At 37.6% G+C, this 21,934-nt stretch overlaps 1 protein-coding gene across 1 annotated transcript in view; it reads left to right on the plus strand.

The window, feature by feature from the left end:
- Positions 1 to 20,053, plus strand: part of nudC (nuclear distribution C, dynein complex regulator) — a 116,396-nt gene extending 96,343 nt beyond the window's left edge. The window contains exons 5-7 of the mRNA XM_083141406.1: positions 14,315 to 14,509; positions 15,117 to 15,319; positions 18,544 to 20,053. Coding sequence (XP_082997532.1) covers positions 14,315 to 14,509; positions 15,117 to 15,319; positions 18,544 to 18,595 — 450 coding nt within the window. The 3' untranslated portion in view covers positions 18,596 to 20,053. The remainder of the gene's footprint in view (positions 1 to 14,314; positions 14,510 to 15,116; positions 15,320 to 18,543) is intronic.
- The last annotated feature ends 1,881 nt before the right edge of the window (positions 20,054 to 21,934 follow it).

A 21,934-nucleotide genomic window follows, 5' to 3' on the forward strand; every position in this document is an offset into this window, starting at 1 on the left:
CCAATTTTCTATATAAACAAGCAGAATCCGAAACGAAATGCATTTAAATTTATTTCTATACTCGTTCTTCAAATTAGGCTTACTCAGACCATGACATAAATGAATGAACATAGCGGCATGCACGAAAACGTTGGTATTGAGGAGTCAACCACGAGAACTTACTCTCGCTATCAACCGCATTCCTTATTACAGTCGAACAAGGTTGACGACTGGAACCAGAGAATAATGAATTCTGTTTTATTCTGTTTTGTGTCCCACCCCGTTGATTTCGTTAGTGTCATTAGTTTTACATGGACAGATTCTTGTCAGCTTCTTATGGTTTCGCTCTCCCGAACTTGTGATGCGGAGAAAAGTACGTTCTGACCAGATCCAATTCTACTGTCAATCAATATTCCTTAACACCTCGAATGTCAAATGCAATTACAGCATTTTATGTGCTATGAGAAACCAAAATTATGTCTCACTTTTCTGATATTTCTCCTAACTTTGCACAAATTTTTGCTCTGAAATTAAACTGCAAACGCATTATAGATTTTTTTTTCATTCTGTGCAGGGAAGACAATATGTTATCCATCTCTGAGGACCACAATTTATCCGTAGACTGCACATTTGCAATACAGCACATAATTTCACGTATATTTAAGGATCATTTCATAGATATTTTCAATGTGCAAAAAATTAATATGAGAGTGCATCGGTATGTCAATTTCTTTACCTTAATTCAACAATTTACTAACAGAAGTGTGTTGCTGAGAATTATAAGAAGTAAAACGTGGTCAAATAATATTATGACTCTCTCTCTCCCTCCTCTCCTCTCCATCTTGCCTTAGACATGTTGAAATGATCACGTGCATTTGCTTTATTTACATTTTTTTATGGAGAAGTCGTGTACTCATTTTATACAGGGCAAAATAATATTATTCATTGTTTAAAAGAAGTGTAAGAATTAAAACTGAAAGTCCTTGTTAGTTACGTCACACTTTCTGTCAGAAAACAATTGACATTCAGTGATGGTTGCAAAAGTTGCCTTAAGATATCTGGATGTCGGATTTGTTTACATTTAATGTGTTATATGTTATATACAAATCCATACGAAAATCTGAATGCCTGATTTATTATGTCAATTTGTCGAACTTGCCAAATGCAAAGTACGACTTTAAAACTCAAGTGAGATGTTGGATTGTGAAAGTACTGATGACGCCCAGTAAGGTTGCCTGCATGTCACCCACAGTGAACTTATTTATGGCGAGTGTGTCAGGGAAAGAGTGAGAGGGAAATAGGAAATCCCGTACCCTGGCTCAGGATTTCCAGTACTGTTCCTGAAGTACTGTCTGAGTAGGGCCTTTTAAATATCTGAGTGAAGCTTGTGCAAAATTCAAACTTTCTTTACAAGAATATTAGATCTTACGTGATTGTTCGCCTACAATTATCTCTCGTGGATATGTATTGGTCCATTGCCGCACTGGGATATAAGCACAACGTTGGTATTCCTCCTATCCAACTATTTTCACAGTGAAGACGTTAATAAGGAGGGCTATCGGACAGAGACTGTATGTAAGGAAAAAAATGTTTGACTTGATAAACGCAATTTATTTGTAAGAGACCGGAAAAGGTTGTGTGGAAAGTCACACTATTGACTGTGCGTAGTTTTATTAGGATTTCTTGCCCTGGTTCCACATGCTTAAATCTATCCCCTAGTGTACATTTCGGAACCGAATATCACTCACTTGCTTCCCTGATTGTCATTTCCTTAGTCATTACTAGGGCTCGGAAGTTGAAGACCTATAAATTGCCAAAAAAAGACCTATAAAAGATCTAAAGACCTAAATATATATAAAAAAGGACCTAAAAACGAAAAAAAGGACGTGTAAATGTGATCCAAATGAATTAATAACTTCAGTTTTAATTACATATTTAATTAATAAATAATAAAAAAAATCTGGTGGTATGGAACACACAGTGCGAAAAAAACTATATGAATGAAAAGCATCTTCTTTCAGACATCATATATTTTTTTTTTGATTAACATAATTTGAAAAATCACACTAGGGTTACAGAGATAGGACTTCGGAAACCTTACCTCAGTTGGCATTACAGTATATGACAATAGTCATCTCCAGCGCAAGCAGGTTCTTTCTCAAGCAGCAAATGTTTGAAACGTCTCTTGTCCGATACCTCCCGACCTTTCCCTATGACCCTCCATCAACGTCACAGCCACTAGTTGGACATCGAAATCTGAACCCGAAGCGTCCAACAATGCCCATGTCTCCAGTTTTCAGTAGCTCGACAATTTCTTACTTCCTCTCTACCTCAACACGAACCGTTGATCTCATTGACAAAAGACGAACCGATTAGCTATTGGTTGGCGATTGTAGTCTTAGGGGCAACATCACAGACGGTTTATGAAAGAAGAATTTACTTGCTATCGACAGCTTATTGTGATATCATGCAATCCGTTTACTAAATGTAAAATTGTTCACCTACAATTATCGAATCCACACGAAAATCTATGGTCCGAAATTTTCCGGCCTTGTCCCCGCATGAAGCGGCTCTGGGGTTCACCCAGCCTCAAATCATTGGGTACCTGGGGGCAACCCCGGATGTAAAGGCCACCAGAGCTTGCTGATGATCACATCACCTCCAAAATGGCCTGCATCGAGAATGTATAGGGCCTAACCCCCACATCCCCTAAATGTGCCTTCATGGCACGGTGCTATATGCAGGGGGAACTTTACCTCTTAGCTTTACACGAAATATATTTTGTCGTTCTGTTACTTTACTGTTTGGCACACGCAGAAGATGTACTATGTGGAAATTTCAGCGAAAAATACATGCTCGACCAGGACTCGAACCCGGGTCTCCGGCATACCGTGTCATTGCTCAATTAACATTGTTTTTCAAATTTAAAAGGGATATCCCCTAGTTTCCTCCTGTCAATTTTTTTCTGTTTTTCATATATCAGTTTTGCTAGTTTCTCTATTTCCTCGTTTGGAACATGTTTTACCCGGAATTCGAACCCGGAACCCCTGGCATCGCAGCGCGCTTTGATAACCACTCCGCCAATGAGGGTCAAATGAACTACTGCGCCAGCCCTGGCTTCTCCTGAATTTTCTATGTTGCTGTTTTACCTGCGCTAAGTACTGGGCGAGCGTGCATTTTTCGTTGAAATTTCTACATATTACATCTCTTGTGTGTGCCAGACAGTAAAAGTGCCATATCCACGTTGGGAAAACTATGCATTGTCGACGTCGACAGTCTTTCAAGGGCAGCAGAATTCGGACGGAGACAGTTCCACGCAGATAAAACAGCAAAATCGAAAAATAAGGCGAAACCATGGCTTCCTCGGTAACTCAGTTGGTAGAGCAATTGCACGGTATGCCAGAGACCCGGATTCGAGTGTTGGTCGAGCCTACATTTTCGCAGAAATGTCTATATAGTTCAGTTGCTGTTCCTCTCTTGAAATGAATGGATGCGTGTATCCAGATTTTGCAATAGGTATAGAAACCATGGGCGATACTTTGGAACAACGTTCGCGAATTAGAGAACATCAGCTTTCATAGGCAGTAATGAATACTCGAAAATAAAACACCAGTATGGCAGAGCAGGATGTTGTTCATCAAAGGGAAACTGTCAATACTTGGGCTGTCAATACTTTGAACCGATACCGATACTTTTACCGATTCATACCGATACTTGAAAATTCAAATACTAAAAAAAGTAATCAAAATATTGATCAATATTGGTGTGTAAATATTCTTCTGCAATTAAATGCATCAAATTACCAAGAAATTTGCTTTAGAATATTCAAGAATTCCATCAGAATATGAAAATAGATGTTATGTCATTACAAAATATAATTTTTCGTGCTAAATTAGTGCAAAATTGCAGGATAATTAGACTCCGCGAAAGTGTCGTGCGGCATTTTTGCGGACTCCGTTAGAGACCAAAATGCGGAAAAAGTATCGGCTGGTATCTGTAGATGAATTCCAACCTATACTTTCCGATACCGATTCATCGGCATCGGTTGAGCACTAGTTAATACTTGAGTCTTGTCCAGCGATCGGTCCGAGAGTTTGATTAGCAACAGAGGTGCATTGTGATCTAGAGTAACCTTGATGCTAACGTGATTTGCATTTTTATTTTGCCGTCACCACCAAATGGGTAGCATTTCATCCGCAGCTAGTAGACTTGCAAAATAAAAAAGTCCAGGATATTAGTTGCATATGTTATCCCCCCTCCTCGTTTTCTCTTCACGTGGCTTGGCGTGGCTGGCGTCCTTCCGAGTGAAAGAGACAAAGAACGTCGCCACAACCTTGTAGATCACACTAATGGGAGTCTGCAAATGAGTTTTGCTAAGACCAGGGTTGTCGTCTTTTGCTACAGGTTTTTAACTTTCCGTTATTTCCTTTACATGTACCTGTAAGGAAAAAAATAAGCATCACCATCCGGAATCAGTTTGGATCTCATTTCACTTTAGCTGTAGAAGGATTGAAAGTTGTAGTAGACTTATATGAAGGTCAGGGGCCTAGGTTTAACCGAAGAAACCAGTTAACTTTGTCATGAAGTTACCTTTTGGGGGGGAGGGGTCGCAGGATGAAACTTGGGGTTAACTTTTGGGGGCAGAGTCGAAAAGTTTTTCATCCCATATAAATAGCGTCCAGGATTATTTGCTAAATAACGTTACATTGCGAAATCACAAATATTATTGCCCCTCCCCGATGGCGTAGTGATAACGTCGTCGCCTTGTAATCAAGGGGTCCCGAGTTCGATACGCGGTGGAGGCTAATTGCACAGTGGTTCGGTTTAAACTTGAAACTGTAGGTCCAGTCCCGATTAGCCTATCTGTGCATAAAGTGGGCTTAAATCCCAACTGAAACAAACCAATATTATCATTTTGCTTTGCTCCTCAGGTTTCAGGAGGTTATCAAAAGTATCCTTAACTTGTAAATTTTAACAAACCTGAATGTTTTGGGAGGGTGCTGATCACATTACTTCAACACCCCCCCGTATGTTTTCCCTGCATGTGTTCAGAGGAAGGCTTTACCTCTTTCAATACGTTCTATAATACAGATCATTTAGCAGCGAGATAGACAGAAAGAAAAAGAAAATACTTGTTTCAACCTTGCACATGTCGACCAAGCCTCTTTTCGAACTTTCAGGTAAGTTGTGATCGTGAAAAGACATGTCGATTGACATAATACATGTAGATAAGGAACAAAGCAATTCTTACCTTTTCTGGAAGCAAGACCCTTGACTGTGTTTTAATTTGTTGTTGATAAAAAGTTCATTTTAGAAATATTTGTTCGTTTTAGTCCCTTCTTTTAAATTAGTATGGCTTAGCCAAGGGACCTCAAACCACGTAAAAATACGTGTTAAAAAACGAAGTTCCAAAATATTTGCAATGAGGTTATTAAAACAAACATTTCAAACAAATGCACTAATTCAGGTATATTATGCAATGTTTCATTCACTAATAAATTATGCGATAGAATTTTGGGGGAACTCACCGGCAAGTTTAGAAGCATTTAGAAAACAAAAGCAAGCCAATCCATTAGGATTATAGCAGGTATAAAGCCTAGGGAATCGTGCAAAACGTTGTTTAAGAAATTTAAAATATTAACCCTCCCTCCTCTGTACATATATGAAATGTCATTATATGCGAGAAAAAATATTGCGCTGCGAAGTTCAATAGAACACACATATAACACCCGAAATAAACAGCTCTTAAAGCCTTACTTCACCAGGCTGACATTAGTTCAAGAGGGACCCAAACAGATGGCAATTAAAATATTCAACCATTTACCAAATGATATAAAAGCAGAAAGTATGACAAGTTTCAAAAACAAATTAAAGAAACTATTAGTTAATAAGGAATATTATAGCGTTAGTGAATATCTACATTGTAAATTATAGAAATTTTGTAATTATATATTCTTTTATATGATCTGTACTGAACCCTCCAAATACCAATGTATATGGTTTACATGGCGTAATAAAATTGAAATTGAAAAATTAAAATTGAAAAAGAAGACTCATCCATTGTAATTTTGAATAAAGAACTAAACACAACCCTTTATATTAAGTCAGTAATATTAGCATTTTGGGTATTTTCCACCGCCTACATCCAGTGCTGGAAGTGAGGGGTATACGGTCATATTCCCCCAGCTAGCAGAATTTTTGCACCATCCCCCCCAGCTGTCTCATTGTCACAGTGTTAAACCATAGAAGCATCTCCCCAGCTAACCTCAAGGCTCGTGCAAACATCCTCATAGTTAACATTTTCCACTTCAGACTCTTACAGTAAGAACACTGAATTCTGAAATTGACTTGCATCTACTTGTTAAAACTAGGAACTTAGATAATTGTGCAAAAATGAACTGGAAACTTGCAGGTTGAAGTTCTTCAATACGACGGAGCTGAACGAGGCATTACTCGAGAAGTTCGAACTCGGAACCGCAGGTTTATGTGCTAACCACCACACCACGGTGGCTCGGTTGAACCACACTCGCGTGTAACACCAGAGGAAAGAATCTTGAATGAAAACTTTTTTAGGCGTGGCGGAAGCATTATTATAATTACATTGCATAATAGCAGAGTAAAGTTGTAGCGAAAGAAAAAAAATATCTGAAGTGGCTCTTGTAATGAACAAAGCTTTATTTTCTGAATGTTGTTTCATAATAGGTTAAAAGCACGAAAACGCTTTTTCTTCGTGTAACAAGCTCTCATCCGCATTCCTTTTGTCTGTGTTTATTGTGCGCGAGAGAGACTTAAGCATGAGAGCATTTCTTCCGTATTGTACTTCACTTACAGACACAAAAGTTTCCAACTCTCGGTTCCTCCCTCCCAGGATTTTTTTCCCTGTTTGTATAAGCGATAGATTAATGGATGAAGGCTGCGAGGAGGGTGGAGATCTAGGTTAGTGAGCCAAGCATGTTCTAAATGGCAATGTTGTGGCTAGATTGTTTTTCCTCTCAGGCCAGGGAAATTGCCCCGAGGTGTTCATTTTCAATGAAGCTCCCTCACCCTGCGGAGGGTGAACACCTTTGGATCTGCCTCATACCAAGAAGATTGATTGTTTTAGTTTGTTTTACTTCGCTTTTCTCCCAATTTTCTCAAATCGCGAAGATGAGGATGAGTGGTGATATGGAGGAGATGCAGGGACAATTACAAACGCATGTGGACAAAACACAACAACGTCCCGTAGAAGATTATACTGGCCATGAGTTCAGACGCCAGAGCCTCGCTAGTCTGCAAGATGCACTCCAGGATGTACTACGTGGAAGTGAAGTTGACAATTGGGTGTGTTGAGAAAAGGTCACTACTTTACATCCATCATACCAAAAGGAACATACGCGCTCCTGAAACGATATTGAAAACAAGGTGTTACGGGTTCGAATCCCAATCTACCCACGAGTGTTCCTTGTGAGTGCCCCTTCATGAATTTCGTCATACCATCACTCTTCTTCATGTCGCGATTAGCTATAAAGCTGACAGAATGTGAAGCTAAATAGCAAAAATCAAATATTGAAAGTAGTATCTGTCCTTATAAGTCTAAATGAGACCAAGAAAGGGAATCGGAGCTGTTCCTAACTACCAGGTAGCAGACGTCAGTGGCGGAGTGGTTCGCCCAGCACGCTACGACACCAGGGGGGTCCGGGTTCGAATCCCGACCTGGGTGTGACTACTGTTTGTGAGCGTCCCTTTATCAATTTCATCATATCATCACTCATTCTCATCGTCGCGATTAGCCAAAAGTGGCAAAAAGCATTGCTAAATAACGAAAATGAAATGAACCCCATGTAATGTTCGTCCATCAAGGATCGAACCTGGGAGTTCTTGGTTACCAAGACGATATTGTTACCGGAGCGTCATCGGGGAAGCCCATCGTTGCAACGTGCCTTCACCAAGGATCTAACTCTGGACCCCTTTAATAGAAGGCGACCACTACGCCATCGAGGATGTCCATTGTCTCCACCAGGCAGATTACCAGATTCTGCAAGTAAGGAATATGGTTACAATTTTCAATTTTGACCCTTGGAAAAATTTTCTGCGGGTGGCCACGGCTACTACTACTTTACGTAGAAATATGAGGGCAAACTGTTTTTAACAACAGACTAACGAGCGAGGTCAATACCCTTTTCGAGGGCTTAGAAAGGTGCCGTTAGATTATTTGTTCCGTACCTCTTGTCTAGGAAGACAATTGTTGATCGAGTGGAATTTGTGGTGGGTCTCGTAAAACCTTCATTGACAAAAACAGGTTTTGACTGACCTATTCAGGCTTACTTGGCCACCTGTTTTCACACGTGCAAAGTACCGTGTTGGAAGATAATGCAAAATGTTGAAAGGCAGGCAGGGACGTACTATAATGGGCCATACCTCGCGAATACCTAGTTGTGCGGAATTGGCAGGAAATATTCCTGCTCCTGTCGGTTTCATTTGGATCTGCCAGGAACGTCGGGAAACCGAATGACATTGTATTTTCATATTATTTATATTTTCCTACCCAGGGCTAGCCTCGAGACAGCTTGACGCGCACAGAGATGCCGGAAGCGCGACAACAGAACGGAACAGTTTCGCTTCCGGCGTCTTAGCGGGCCATAACCCTCAAGATCACCTGCCGGAAATTCCGTGCTTCGGTTCCGCACGTTTCCCTGTAGTAAGCGTTACACCATTTAATTTCAATAGAAGTTATGTTGCCGGATTTTTCCGTCTTTCCCCGCTTCTCAGTGCACGAGGTCCTTTAGACGGAAGCATTTCCTTTAACATTTTTGCTGTCGTAAATGCTTCCAAAAATCTTATAGCAGATAGTACTATACACGGAAGCATTTGATGTAACTTTTCGGTTAGCTTTTGCGATTACAATGTGTAATATATACAGCACGAAAGACACTTCGATTTATGGTGAGTGCACGGTGTTTACAATTGAAAAACTAAAATATTCTTCCACGCGTGTACTCTATATACGTTATAAAGTATGTATTTAAACAGCGCCATTGCTTTGTACCTAAAACCATTTAATACGAAACGTTATTGTTCTCGGTTGGATAGTTATCGTCTTTTAAAAATATGAAGTGATACATTGTTTACATCTCACGCGGCCGCCATTACTACATCTGCACTCGTGACCTAGAGGTCGTTTCTGATTGGTTATGCTACGGGAATAGGACGATCCTATCCTTGAGAAATGCCATGACGTGTGCCTGGCATGGCATCTGAAATGCCATAAGATTTTTCACTTTACGCGGTTGCATTTTTCTACCGCTTTTGGCTTATCTCGGCGAGGAAATTGATGGACACTCAGAAACAACACCTATGTCCACGCCAAGATTCGAACCGTGGAACTAAAGTCGTGAGATAGATGGGAGGCCACAGATCAAGCTGTACATTTTGTAGTCACTGACACTTCTGGGTTGTAATGATTTAATTTTAAAGTCAATGGTGGTGTTACAACCCAGAATTGTCCGTGACTGTACATGTGCAAACACATGCATTTTATGTACGTGCAGTTTGCCAACTTTTATGGCCGCCTGGGGCTCGACCGCACCCAATAATTGGTCGCGTTATTATTATTATTATTATTTTATATTTGTTATCGTGATTCGTGGTGAATTGCTTATTAAAATCAATCAATAATATATATATATATATATATATATATATACATATATACATACGTATATTTAAATAAGTAAGGATATACTGTTGGTGTGCACGATGTTTGGATACATGGAAATGAGTATTTATGAATTTTTTTGTGAACTTATAACTCAAGGTTTGAGCCCACCCAATGTTTTTCAAAAGTTTACACCCCTGTGTGTGTATATATATATATATATATATATATTTAATTTATTTGATTTATTTTACTTCGCTTTTCTTCCACTTTTAGTTAATCGCGAAGATAACAATGACTGATGATATATTGAAATTGATGGAAGGGACATTCACAAAGAACACCCATGCCCAGCCCGGGATTCGAACCCGCCCCTGTGTGTGTGTGTGTCAGAGAAAATTAAGAACCTGATTTTTAAACTTTTATTCTAATTCGCATTCGACAAACGAAATAGCATAGAAATCTACCTGACCAATACTGTTACGAATGTGAAACCTGTGTGGGCGTTTTCTTTATCGGTGCTCGGTTCCTATTGAGGACGACCTTCGCTTCAGAACACAAGCATTGTTATTAAACTTAGAACGTGTCTATTGTTGCGCGGCTAACTCAATTGCTTATGAAAATCACGACTTACAGCACCTCTAATGTTGCAACATACATACATATATCGATGAGGACGAAAAATCCTTCAGATATCCCTTCTTTAAATGCAGTTGCAGTTAAATATTTGCGTACTTATAAATGTTTATTATTATTATTATTATTATTTATGTAAGGTATATGTGGAATTCAATCATGAAGTAACAATTTCATTTCCCATCTTCTGACCTGTCCAGGGTTTCATTTCGTGAGAAGGGAGATGTGCTTTGTTTTGCACGTCATTGTCAAATGAAACGTGAGAATGAAGTTGTTCTAAACAGTAACGTGGTCAGGATTTTTATGAAGGGGGCGTTAAGCCCTATTTTACTTTTAGCTTTCAAGTCGCACTTATCTACTTATTCAACATTTTAAAACAGCCAATGAGTACGTCTACACGCTCCCAAAGTTCTAATCGAGGAATACATGTTTTAGATAAACATAATGATAGTAGTAGGGAAAGGATTTGAAGGTGCAAAATTATGGTAGGGAAAGGGGAAAAAAACGTTCTAAAAATATTTTCAAAAAGGTGCTGATAAAATACCTTTATTCAATGCTCTCTTTTTTCTGCGCCTTCTGCATATAATGCGCGCGGACCGCATAGAGAACTATGGTTCTGCCGAATAGGTTTTGTTGACGTTTGTGTTTTCTCTCGCAAATTTTGCTACATTATCTTGGGAACTATTGGGGCTGCAATGTCATTTTATAACGCTCGTTAGGGTCTCCACGATGGCGCAGTGGTAGCGTCGTCGTCTTGTAATCAAGGGGTCGCGGGTTCGATACCGGGTGGAGGCACATAGTGGTTCGGATCCCACTTTAAACTGTAGGTCCAGTTCCGATTAGCCTTACAGTGCATAAGGTGGACTTTAAACATCATCTCAATCAACCAATACGCACGTTCTGCTCTACAAAAAGATTTTATGTAGCTGTTCAAGAAGAGTGAAAATTATTTATTTTTGTGTCCAATTTTTTTAACAAGACATGAAAGAAAAAGAAGGTAAAAGATGCTGAAGCATCAAAGAAGGGTAGAACTATGTGCCTCCACCGGGTATTGAACCCGGGACCCCTTTATTTCAAGGCGACGACGCTACCACTGCGCCATCGGGGAGGCCCTATATTCGACAAGAAATCTGTACTTGAAAGATCTAATACTATCTATGATTTTGTCATAATTTATTTATTAATATTAAATTTCAAGGGCACATATTAATTAATGTATATATTTTTTAAAATATACGAGTACAATTGTTGGGATAGGAGGATCGACTTTTATGTGGAAAAAAGTAGGGGTGGGGAGCAACTGCCCCATAATCGCCGCCACTGTAAGGGGGGAGAACGTTCTGTCTACTGTAACAAAACTGTGGAACATAAACTTAGTACATCATAAACATAAACATGTACTTAGTACATCCCTGGAATCTGTTCATCTTTTTATTTTAAATTTTGGTTTGATTTGGTGGAATACAATTTGTTCAGCTTTGTCTGGAGAACAATTCGAGTGCAATATTTGAATCAGTAACTCTGAGCATCGGGGAACAATGCCAAAGGAAGCAACAGCATTCAATGCAGTATTATGCAAGAATGAAATCTTTCTAATCGCAAGCGACCTTACCGACGAGTGTCGTAACGATTGACTATTCGGTTGGTAAATTCAGGGCTTCCAGCAGAGCGTTGAAAAAAGCTTTGGAACAAACCAGGAGAGCGTGCACTGCCATATTGTGCATTCAGTTCCTTTCTTTCTTCCATTTGCGGTCGTGTTTTTACCTGGTCCGAGCTGACACTTTATAAATTTCGCTTTTTTGCTTTACTTTTTAATCTGGGAGGGTGGGAGGAGGTGAACCAGGTTAAGCATTGTTGTGCCACAGTGAAATATGATGTTTATAATCGCAATTATTAGTGGGGTGTTGCAACCATTTGCATTGACAAACTGAGTGTGGACAAAGGAGTATGTTCAGAAACGTCACCAGCAGAAACTACGAAGTGGTAGTGGGAGGGGAAAGGAGGGGCGGGGGCAGAATTTGCACCCTGTCAAGATGGAATTTATTATTAATTTTAGACATCACCTGAGGGTTGAGTTGAGTTTTTAAGTTCATTTTGTGAACTGATAGGCTAATCGGGACTGGACCTAGAGTTTATGGTGGGATCAGAACCACTTTCCGCCTCCACCTGGTATCGACTGTCGAAGCCGGAGCCCTTGTTTACAACGCAACGACATTAGTCGCCTGAGGGGAGGGATCACTTAATTTTAGGTGGCAACGGGAAGACAATCGTCATGTACCTTCTTATCAGTTGTGACGATTAGGGGGCCGTGGGGAAAGTTTCCCCTCGCACTATGGTCACTTGTTACTAACCTTGTCTATCAAGGGAAAATCAGCTGCTCTTGCCCCCTCGTTTTGGCGCCCAATCACCGCCACTATACGTTGATTGACAATTAATGCGTCTCTGAGAAGGCACTCGTACTTTTCTTGAATGGGGCCGGGACACATTTACTAATATGTTAATCGACGGACTTACTGTTACTTTTTATAGCCTCGTCGTGGAATTACGATCAGCCCATTTCTCTTCTAATATTGACCCGGCGGATTTTGCGCATTTGCCGTTTATATTCCTGTGAAGTTAGCACAGGGCGCTACAGCACCAGTGGTCACGAGTTCGAATCCCGGCCTGGACATTGGTGTCCCTTCATCAATTTCATCATATCATCATTCATTTGGCAATTAGCCAAAAGAGGCAGAAAGCGTCGCTAAATAAAAATATTCATTTGAAGAAAATTTAGGCTTTATTTTTTTAAAATTCATTTCATGTTTCAAGCCTGATAAAGCATTTCTATATGCCTATAAATGCCTGTTTTAAGGTTTACTACCTATTTTGCATAATGGTGCCAAATGCCTTTTATTGAGTTTTTTTTTTACTTACAAAAATAAATACCCTCTGTTTTTTCTACCTCTTTCCACAGTAGCCTGTAGAAAGCATTCTCTTGTTATCGTCTATTCATGACTTTCTTCTAACTTCTACTTCCGTTTCATGATCAGTAAGAAGAAAGAGACACAAAATCAAAAATAAACAAAAAAGTTTGTGCCATTACCTATTTTGGTGTCCTTTTAACTGCCTATTTTCACGATTTTATTTATAAATCCACATCCTACTCATCACAAGAAGAAATCACCATGAGCAGTGTCATGTCCAGAGAGGAGGGTTTTGGTTTCATGAGAACCTCTGGTCTAAAATGAAGTCAATTACAGGAAAAATATGCCAAAATATAGAACTACAAAAAAAAAAAAAAAAAAAAACACTGCCCTCCCCTATGAAAATCCTTGGCATGCCACTGATTATGGTATCAAATGTGCACCTAAGCTTGTTCTTTTAGGTACATACTTGGATTCGCTAATATTTTGATATTTAGAAAATATCTGCAATTGTTGTTCTTAAGTGTTGCTGCCAACAATGAAGAGAACTCAGTAAAGTGTGTGCAGGCCAAATAAGGCCCCTAAATATTGTTAATTTAAACCAAAAACAGAATTGCATTATGCATGAAAATGATGCATAGTACAATATTTTGATTTTCAGATATGAGGTCAGTTACATAGCTAGAAACCTTGTCAAGCAAGGCATTATCAATAAAATTACTTCCGTTTTATGTCCTCTAGGTAATTATGAAAGTTTTTCGATGTTGGCTGTTGTGTGCATGTGTGTATATGTGCCCCCTCCCCCTCCTGCCTCCTTTGTGCCATTTGAATATTCTCTAAAAGATAAAAGATGCTAACATTCAACATTTAGGGATGTACTATGTATTGTAAGTGAATGTCTTAATTTTAACTGTACAATATTGGTAGAGGATATTTTGATGAACAAAATTACACTAAGTTGTGTGGGTAGGTGGAGGGAAGGTGCATGCTAACATCCTCTACCAATGAACTGCAATTTCTTGTTGCATACTTGACTTAGAGAAGTGTTATTATTTTTGTTTTTCAGCTTTAAACTATTGTTAATTCAAATTGAAATTGGATTGATTTTGAATTTTTTTTTTTTTTTTTTTTTTTTTTTTTTTTTTTTTTTTTTTTTCAGTTACGAGTGCCAATCAAAGTGAATTTCAAAGTGAGGCCTCGGGACTTAATAGTTGACATTCAGAAGCGACACTTGAAGTGTGGTATAAAGGGCCAATCCTTCATTATTGATAGCGATTTGCACAATGAAATAAAACTGGACGAATCAACGTGGGTTCTAGAAGATGGAAGGACAATGTTGATAACATTAGAAAAGGTAACATTTGGGATTCACTTTCCATTTTTGTAGAATTAAAATATCTATATCACAGCATGTAAATGTAAACATGTGATTCATGGATGAAATAAATCTAATCTAATCTAATCTGGTATTCATACTATAACTGGAGCTGAGCAGCCGTCACTTTGAACCAATACTGATACTGACACTCTTTACTGCATCTTACTGATACCATTGCAATAACTTAAAGTATCTCAGAATATTTAAATTTTAATATGTATTATGCTTACCATATTATGCCATATCTATCTATCTCTTAGAGTTTCATTTTCAAATATTCAAAATATACTGGTGGACCATTTAGCCTGGCAATGACGTACAAGCAGTGTGAAGAATTCACAGTGTGCAACAACTTTATCATACTGGGTCGATATCACAGCAATGTTGCTTTTTCTTTGATTTAAATCATGAAATTATGTTATAAAAATGCTATATTTCAGCATTAAGAAAGCATGTTCCGTAGATATCATTATGAATCTTAATTTTTGCATTGTATCACGAATGATGACCATTCTGCAGTGTATATTTAGATAATATTCCAAATGGAAGTTATTGTTACACATGACTTTTTCTCTTTTCCAAGGTAAATAAAATGGAATGGTGGTCGAGGCTAGTAACTGCAGATCCCGAACTCAATACACAGAAGATCAACCCAGAACCATCAAAGTTGTCTGACCTAGATGGAGAAACCCGTGGATTAGTGGAAAAAATGATGTACGATCAACGCCAAAGAGAACTTGGCTTACCCACATCAGATGAACAAAAGAAACAGGATGTTATTAAAAAGTAAGTTGAATTTGTAGAATTCCTAATTATGTATGAAGTTTATTTGTCTTCACATAACAACGTTCAACAGTGATATGTGTGTGTGTCTGTAAAATTACCAGTCACACATATGTTCCAGATCTGTGTTTTAAAGCAGTTTTTTTTTTTAATTCTGCATGAAACAAGAAGGAGGCACGTTTATGGCATGTGAGAATTATGGAATAGAGGATATTCAATGGATCTAGTTGTGTTCTGTGAAGTTCATGTTGTATTCCATTTTATTATGTTATTTATTTCTCTTGTAGTGTAGTTTATGGCTGTTACAAGCTTAAAAACATATTTTTTGTTTGTGACATTTCAGGAGAACATATGCTCCCTTCATCAGACATTTATTTTTAGTCTTATTAAATATCATATGTGTTTTTAAGCAATGTTTCAAATGTTCTGATGTAGTTGTTATGTAGATTTACAGTATCGTTATAAGTATCAGTTGAAGTTGGAAGGGAGAACAGGAGGAACGTATTAAATTTACTAAGGAATAAACTAAAGATGATGTGATTAGCTTTTTGGATCTTCCGATTATTAAAAATGGAATTGGCATTAGGACAGGAGTTTTCCACAAAGCCTTATCCAGGATTTATACATTAATAATGAATCGGCACATGCAAAGAGAACTAAAAGTTAATGTTTTTCTAAACTTTTTTCATAAGGGCAATAAGGTTATCTAATTAGAAGGATGAATTGAAAAAAAAGGAAAATTGGCTCATAGGGGTGGGTAAAAAGAATGGATGCAAGGAGTCCGATTTGAGGAAGAACCTAATTAGGGCACACAAAATTTGCGAAAGAGAAAGTGGTGGTAAGAATAAGGAAAGCGATATGGAAGAGGGCGAATTGGAAGTGAATGAAGAGGGAGTGAAGTTTAGATATACTGGAATCCCATATTTCAAAGGAATCTCCGAGAGTTGAAAAAGTGGCAGGGGACTATGGAATTAAATGTGGGATGAAGGCTCTGAAAACAATTGAAAAACATTTCACAGAGTACAAAAAGTATGGAAAGGCTAGGGAAAAAGGGGTATATAGTATCAGATGCGAGTGCAATAAGGAATATATTGGACAAACGGGTAGAAGTATGGATATAAGATGGGGTTAGTATAATAAAGATAACAGGGAGGGAGTTCCTAGAACGGGGCTGTCAGAACATATTATTGAGGAGGGACATAATATTAAGAAAAGGGAGGTTGTTCGGAATGAAAACAAATAAGTTAGCAGGAATGTATACGAGGCTGCCTACATTTGCAAAGATTGGACTAATAAATTAAATAGGGATGATGGAAATGTTGATTAGATTTGGATTAGGATGTTCAAAAGATGGGAAAAGCGTGAGTACAAATAAATAGGTTTTCATGTTACCCCGGATGTAACTCGCGAGGCTCGGGAAACCCATGAATTTGAGTACAACGTGACGTAAGCAGGTAGGGTTAGTGGAGGGGATATTTGTGAGTGGGGAGTAGTAGCGGACAACTTCCTGCATTCTGCATGATGGCAATCTGGATCTCTCACGGGTGAAAGTGAATTGGCGTGCATTGAAATGTTCCTTTAAGATTGACTTTTTAACTTATGTGGTTTTTTTTAAAGAATGGTAGTGGGGATGGAAGTTTTAACAGGATTGGGCAAGTTTTTAGAATTCCTTTTCTAACATGGTTATTCCTATATCCTTTTTCCTTGTTTTTAATTCAATTTGACGTGGCTATGAAGCGATCTCGATAGTCAAGAAGGAACCTGATTAAGGGAACAGTTGATTCCTGAAACGTTGTTTGGAATTAGTACATACTCGCTAATTGTAAGTAAAATAAGTTTAGTATTTTTTAAAATTTTTTTAAAAAATTTTTTTAGAATGCATATTATTTTGTTTATGAGAGTAACAATGTATGTATTCTTTTGAGATTCGAGTATGTCAAACCTTCATGTGCACACAAATGAACAAAAATGGCAGAGATGAAATGTCGTTTTGAAGAAATGGCATGCTAATTGCTGCCATGTGGTTCAGGTAAGACTGTCCTACTAGCTGTCGGAAGTGGACAAGATCATGTTACTACTGTGTTTAATACATTTTATTTTTGTAAGAGCCCACAGCAAATTTTTGAGATGATGGTGACGGTGACCACCAAAATTCATCGAACACCATTAAAACCAGTTTCATGAATAAGCGAGTACTTCATTTCAGTATATCATATCACTTCTTAATTTAAGTTGTGCAAGGTGCAAAATAATATTGGGTTGATGCATAAGTTTGTGGCGTTTCTGTTTGGTATGACAACACTGTGGTGTTAGGAGTTTGTTAATCGTTTAATATTCATCGAATGGAGTGGCATTGTTGTGCTTGTGAATACGCATTGAATTTTGCAGATTTGAAGGAAGACAGTGTTATTTGTGGGCTAAGTGTCAAGTGGGGGGAAGAAAACATTTCCGACATATTCTTCATTCTGAGTTTAACAGAGAAGCAAAGGCAGTGGAGGCAACTCGAAACATTTGTGCCGTACAGGAAAATCAGGGCAAGAACATGGTTTTGTAATTTCAAAGAGGGCAATTTTGACTTGAGTGATTCTCCATGTTCAGAGACACTATCGTGCTTTAATGAAGACTATTTAATCACTTATCCATGATAATCCATGCCAGTCAACTTAAGAATTAGTAAATGTGATCATTGTGCGCCATTTTCATTCCATGAGTAAGGTTCAGGATACCACACCCTTTAAGTGAAAGCAACACAAATCAGTAAGTAGGCCAGGAAGACTGCATGGAGTGCTGCTACAACACGATTATGCATGCCCACACTTTGCTAACATGACAAAAGCTGCTGGTGGAAGGTTATTCCACATCCTCCTTATTCCCCTGATCTTGCACCCTCAGATTTCCACCTTTTCAGCTCTCAATTCACCAATCTTCAAGGAAACTCTTTTGGTAATGAAAATACCCTTAAAATTGGCTTGATGATATCTTTAACCCCAAATCAGTTGATTGCCTCAGGCGTGGAATGGATAAACTCTCCCATTCCCAGTGTTGGTAGACAGTCATAGGCAATGAAGAAAAATATATTACTGATTAATTTCTGTCTTTTGTTCATCTCAAGTGAGTATCAAATAAAAAACTTTTGTCATGATGAACCTGAAATTTATGTGAACTTCTTTTCAAGTGCTTATGTTGTTACGTTAAAACCTAATGATTATACCAATATCTATTTCTAGGTTTATGGAACAGCATCCAGAAATGGATTTCTCAAAGTGCAAGTTCAATTGAAGTTGGATGCAAGATGACTGAAAGTTGATACCCATGAAACTGATATTTTGAACAGTGCCTGCATTTTATAAATGAGGTCTGGGTGGCCAGGTCTGAAGGAAGTGAGAGTGGTGGAAGCAGTACTGCAACAGTTCATTTTTGGTCATTCATTAGCTCAAGAGTTGGAAGTGATCTTGTTAATACAAGCTTTAAAACTTCTTATTTTTCCATGAGCACAGTGAGAGCTTCGTGTTAGTATGTTAATTTACACTCATACAGACTAATGTGGGTATGTGTGTGTGAGAGTTCCAATATGTAAAGGTTGTATGGTCGTACATATTTTTCTTCACTAGTTACCATACAATAATATGATTTTTTCCATATGTCCACAATTTTTATGTATTAGAGGAAGTGCATTGTGGATGATTTGATATGAATTAGATACAGTTTTGTGCATTGGCAGCATTTAATTTTCAATCTCAGTAAATATTATATATTGTGACAAGAACACTTGGAAAGACATTCAGTCCATTGTATTGTATCAGTTCCTGATTTCTTTTACACCAGAAATAAATTAAAATACATAATTATGTTGTGTTGTTCTTTTGTGGTTGCATATGACACAATGATAACATTATATTTATTAAAGCTTCACCACACACACATTTTCTTGCATGTTTATGAAGTTTATCTTGTCAGTGCAAGTTCCAACCACAACATAGAAGGTCATTATTTAATATAATCTTATTATTTTGTGACTATTTCATATTTTCCTGAAGGAAAAATCGGACAAAATGGGACTTTGTACATATATTATAATACAAAAACTGTTTCGTCATGAATACTTATGTTTGAAAACAAACTAAATTAAATTCTTTTCAACGGAAGCATACATGTATTTGCAATTTTGACAATGAAAGTTGGCACATCATCGCTTCATATGATCCCACATAACTTCAGCGGTGCAGACCTGTGCTGTAGTTAGATGTGAATTACTGAATGTTACTATGCCATAGTAATAGTAGAGAAGATATATTGTTGCAGTAATTCTGTGCCGATAAGCCAGAAGAGGACATTTTGCTATCAAGTTTTACAGTCCAAAAAAATCGGGACAGTGAGAATCAAAGAAAGGGACTGACTCTGCTAATCCGGGATGTCTGATCACCTTCGGCTAGAGGCATGTGCAAATTGGAATTTTAGTGTTATAATAGTGAGTAAAATCTGTTTTAAGCACTACATTTATTACACAAAATAAATATTTCTATTCTGATAACACATTCACACACTGCACAAATCTGCATTCAGAGAATCTATTCTTAAAATGAATATTTGAAAGTGGATTACAAATTGCCATGCTAACACAAGAAAAAATTCTGGGTAATTCTCTCAAGTACATTGGCAGAAAAAAAATCATGTCCCCTTATGGGGAACCTTGACCACATTTAATAACAAGTTATGTTAACACTAAATATTGTGTTGGTGAACAACTGTTCCATTAGAATGATATTAGTCATTTTTGCATTAGGCACGTTCCATTAATTGGCTAGGTCTATTGGTTAGAAGAGGTGACATGAAATATCAGAATCCTAATTTAAAATGCTGATCATACCATCGTTTTTAACACTTTCCAATTATTGATTTCAAATCCAATGTTGTAATGTGTTATACTGTTGTCATAGCAGTAAGTATTCAAAACATATTTACATGAATTAAAATATTTCTCGTAAAAGAAATTATGTAATACAGTATATGAAGCATTAGATTTCAAAATAAAACAATGAAATGACTGTATATTTTACATGTAATTTGTTTAATTTCAAAAATTTTCACTAACGATGTGACATTGGACCTTGGCCATGTCAGAAAGACCTTTTTCGAAAATGTCTCCTATTTTGAAGATTGCTCATGATACTATGTCAAATTCTGAAATTTTTTATCTGTATAGAATTCCTTCCAGACGATTCAATAGAAACATTGTGTGGTTTGCTTGTCTGTATTACAGTGCCACAAATAATTTTCTAGAATTTAGAATATCCTAACATTTTTTTGGGAATGGGAAACATTTTCAAACAAGTCAGTGCTGGCACATACTTATTGAACAGTTATGTAAAGATAGTGACTCAACCAGATACCGAAGCTCAGTATGAATTCAAAAGATTCACGTTTGATGCCTGATACAGCTACAATTTTCATATAATTTTTCATTAAGTTCTTATTATGTATATCCTACGTGTGCCATGAGCTGTTTTATGTAGCTAGTTCACTTGACATGTAAGTAATTTGTGTTTGGTGAAGTTGTTTCAAACTTACATGACACTTAGATACAGAGACATGGTTTCAACGCATAATTTTAATAATACTGTGGAAAGGGGTCTTCTGTCTACAGAAATTTGTGTTCCAACAGCTACCACATTTTGTCTGAGGTTTCTTTGAAACAAATGAAGAGATTTTGCCTTTGGATCAGATGGACATCTGACAGCCTTTGAAATTCACAGGATGTGGATGCTTTGATTGAAGACTTGGCTTGCAGGGAGCATGGACGAAATAAAGTAAAACTGCCTGTCATATTTTTATGTGAACCAGGTTATCAGAACTGACAGTTCAAAATGTTTGTCCTAGTGTGTTGGTCATAGTTAGTATCTACACAGCTGGTGATAGATAATAGTGACAATAATTGTGCACTGCATGTGAGACTTGAATGATCAAATTTTCTCATGTCCCTTGTTTCAAATATAATATATATCAAAGGAATGCAACAGAGAACAAAAAATGCACTGACAAACACAAATTGAACCTTATCTATTTGTGTGTCAAGTCATTCTGCTGTAACATGAATTTAAAAAAAAAAAAATCTCTTTCAAAACTATACTCATGGAAAAGCAAATCTTTATATTGCACTTGCAGCTTGGAAATAACTTGGTTAGCTGATCCCCAAATTCTACTTTCAATAGGAGTCGGAAGACCATGTTACCAATTCTTGTAACATTTTTCTTCCGTTATCCTCAATGAAAACTCTAATGAAACATGCAGTTTTTGAAATCCTGTACAAGCAATTGTTCACAACATTTTCAAGAGGTATATGTTTACGGATTAGTAGATGTACTGCATAAGATAGTCTGCCATTTGTTTCTCTGGTCTCCAAGACAGGAGGGTGGAGTGAGAGATTCTAAATGCTTTCTTATTTCCTATTGGTCCATTGTTTATGCAGTTAACCAAACAACAGCTCTTGAAGGCTATGGCCTGCAAAATGACTTTTCATGGGGTCTGTACATCGAATCCTTTCACTGCTTTTTATTTATGATATTAGGGCTGCACGGTACACTAGTTGAAATTTTTCCACCAATACCAGCTGATACCATT

Source organism: Lepisma saccharinum, chromosome 20 (assembly GCF_977018435.1).
Source record: "Lepisma saccharinum chromosome 20, izLepSacc3.1, whole genome shotgun sequence".
Lineage (NCBI taxonomy): Eukaryota > Metazoa > Arthropoda > Insecta > Zygentoma > Lepismatidae > Lepisma > Lepisma saccharinum.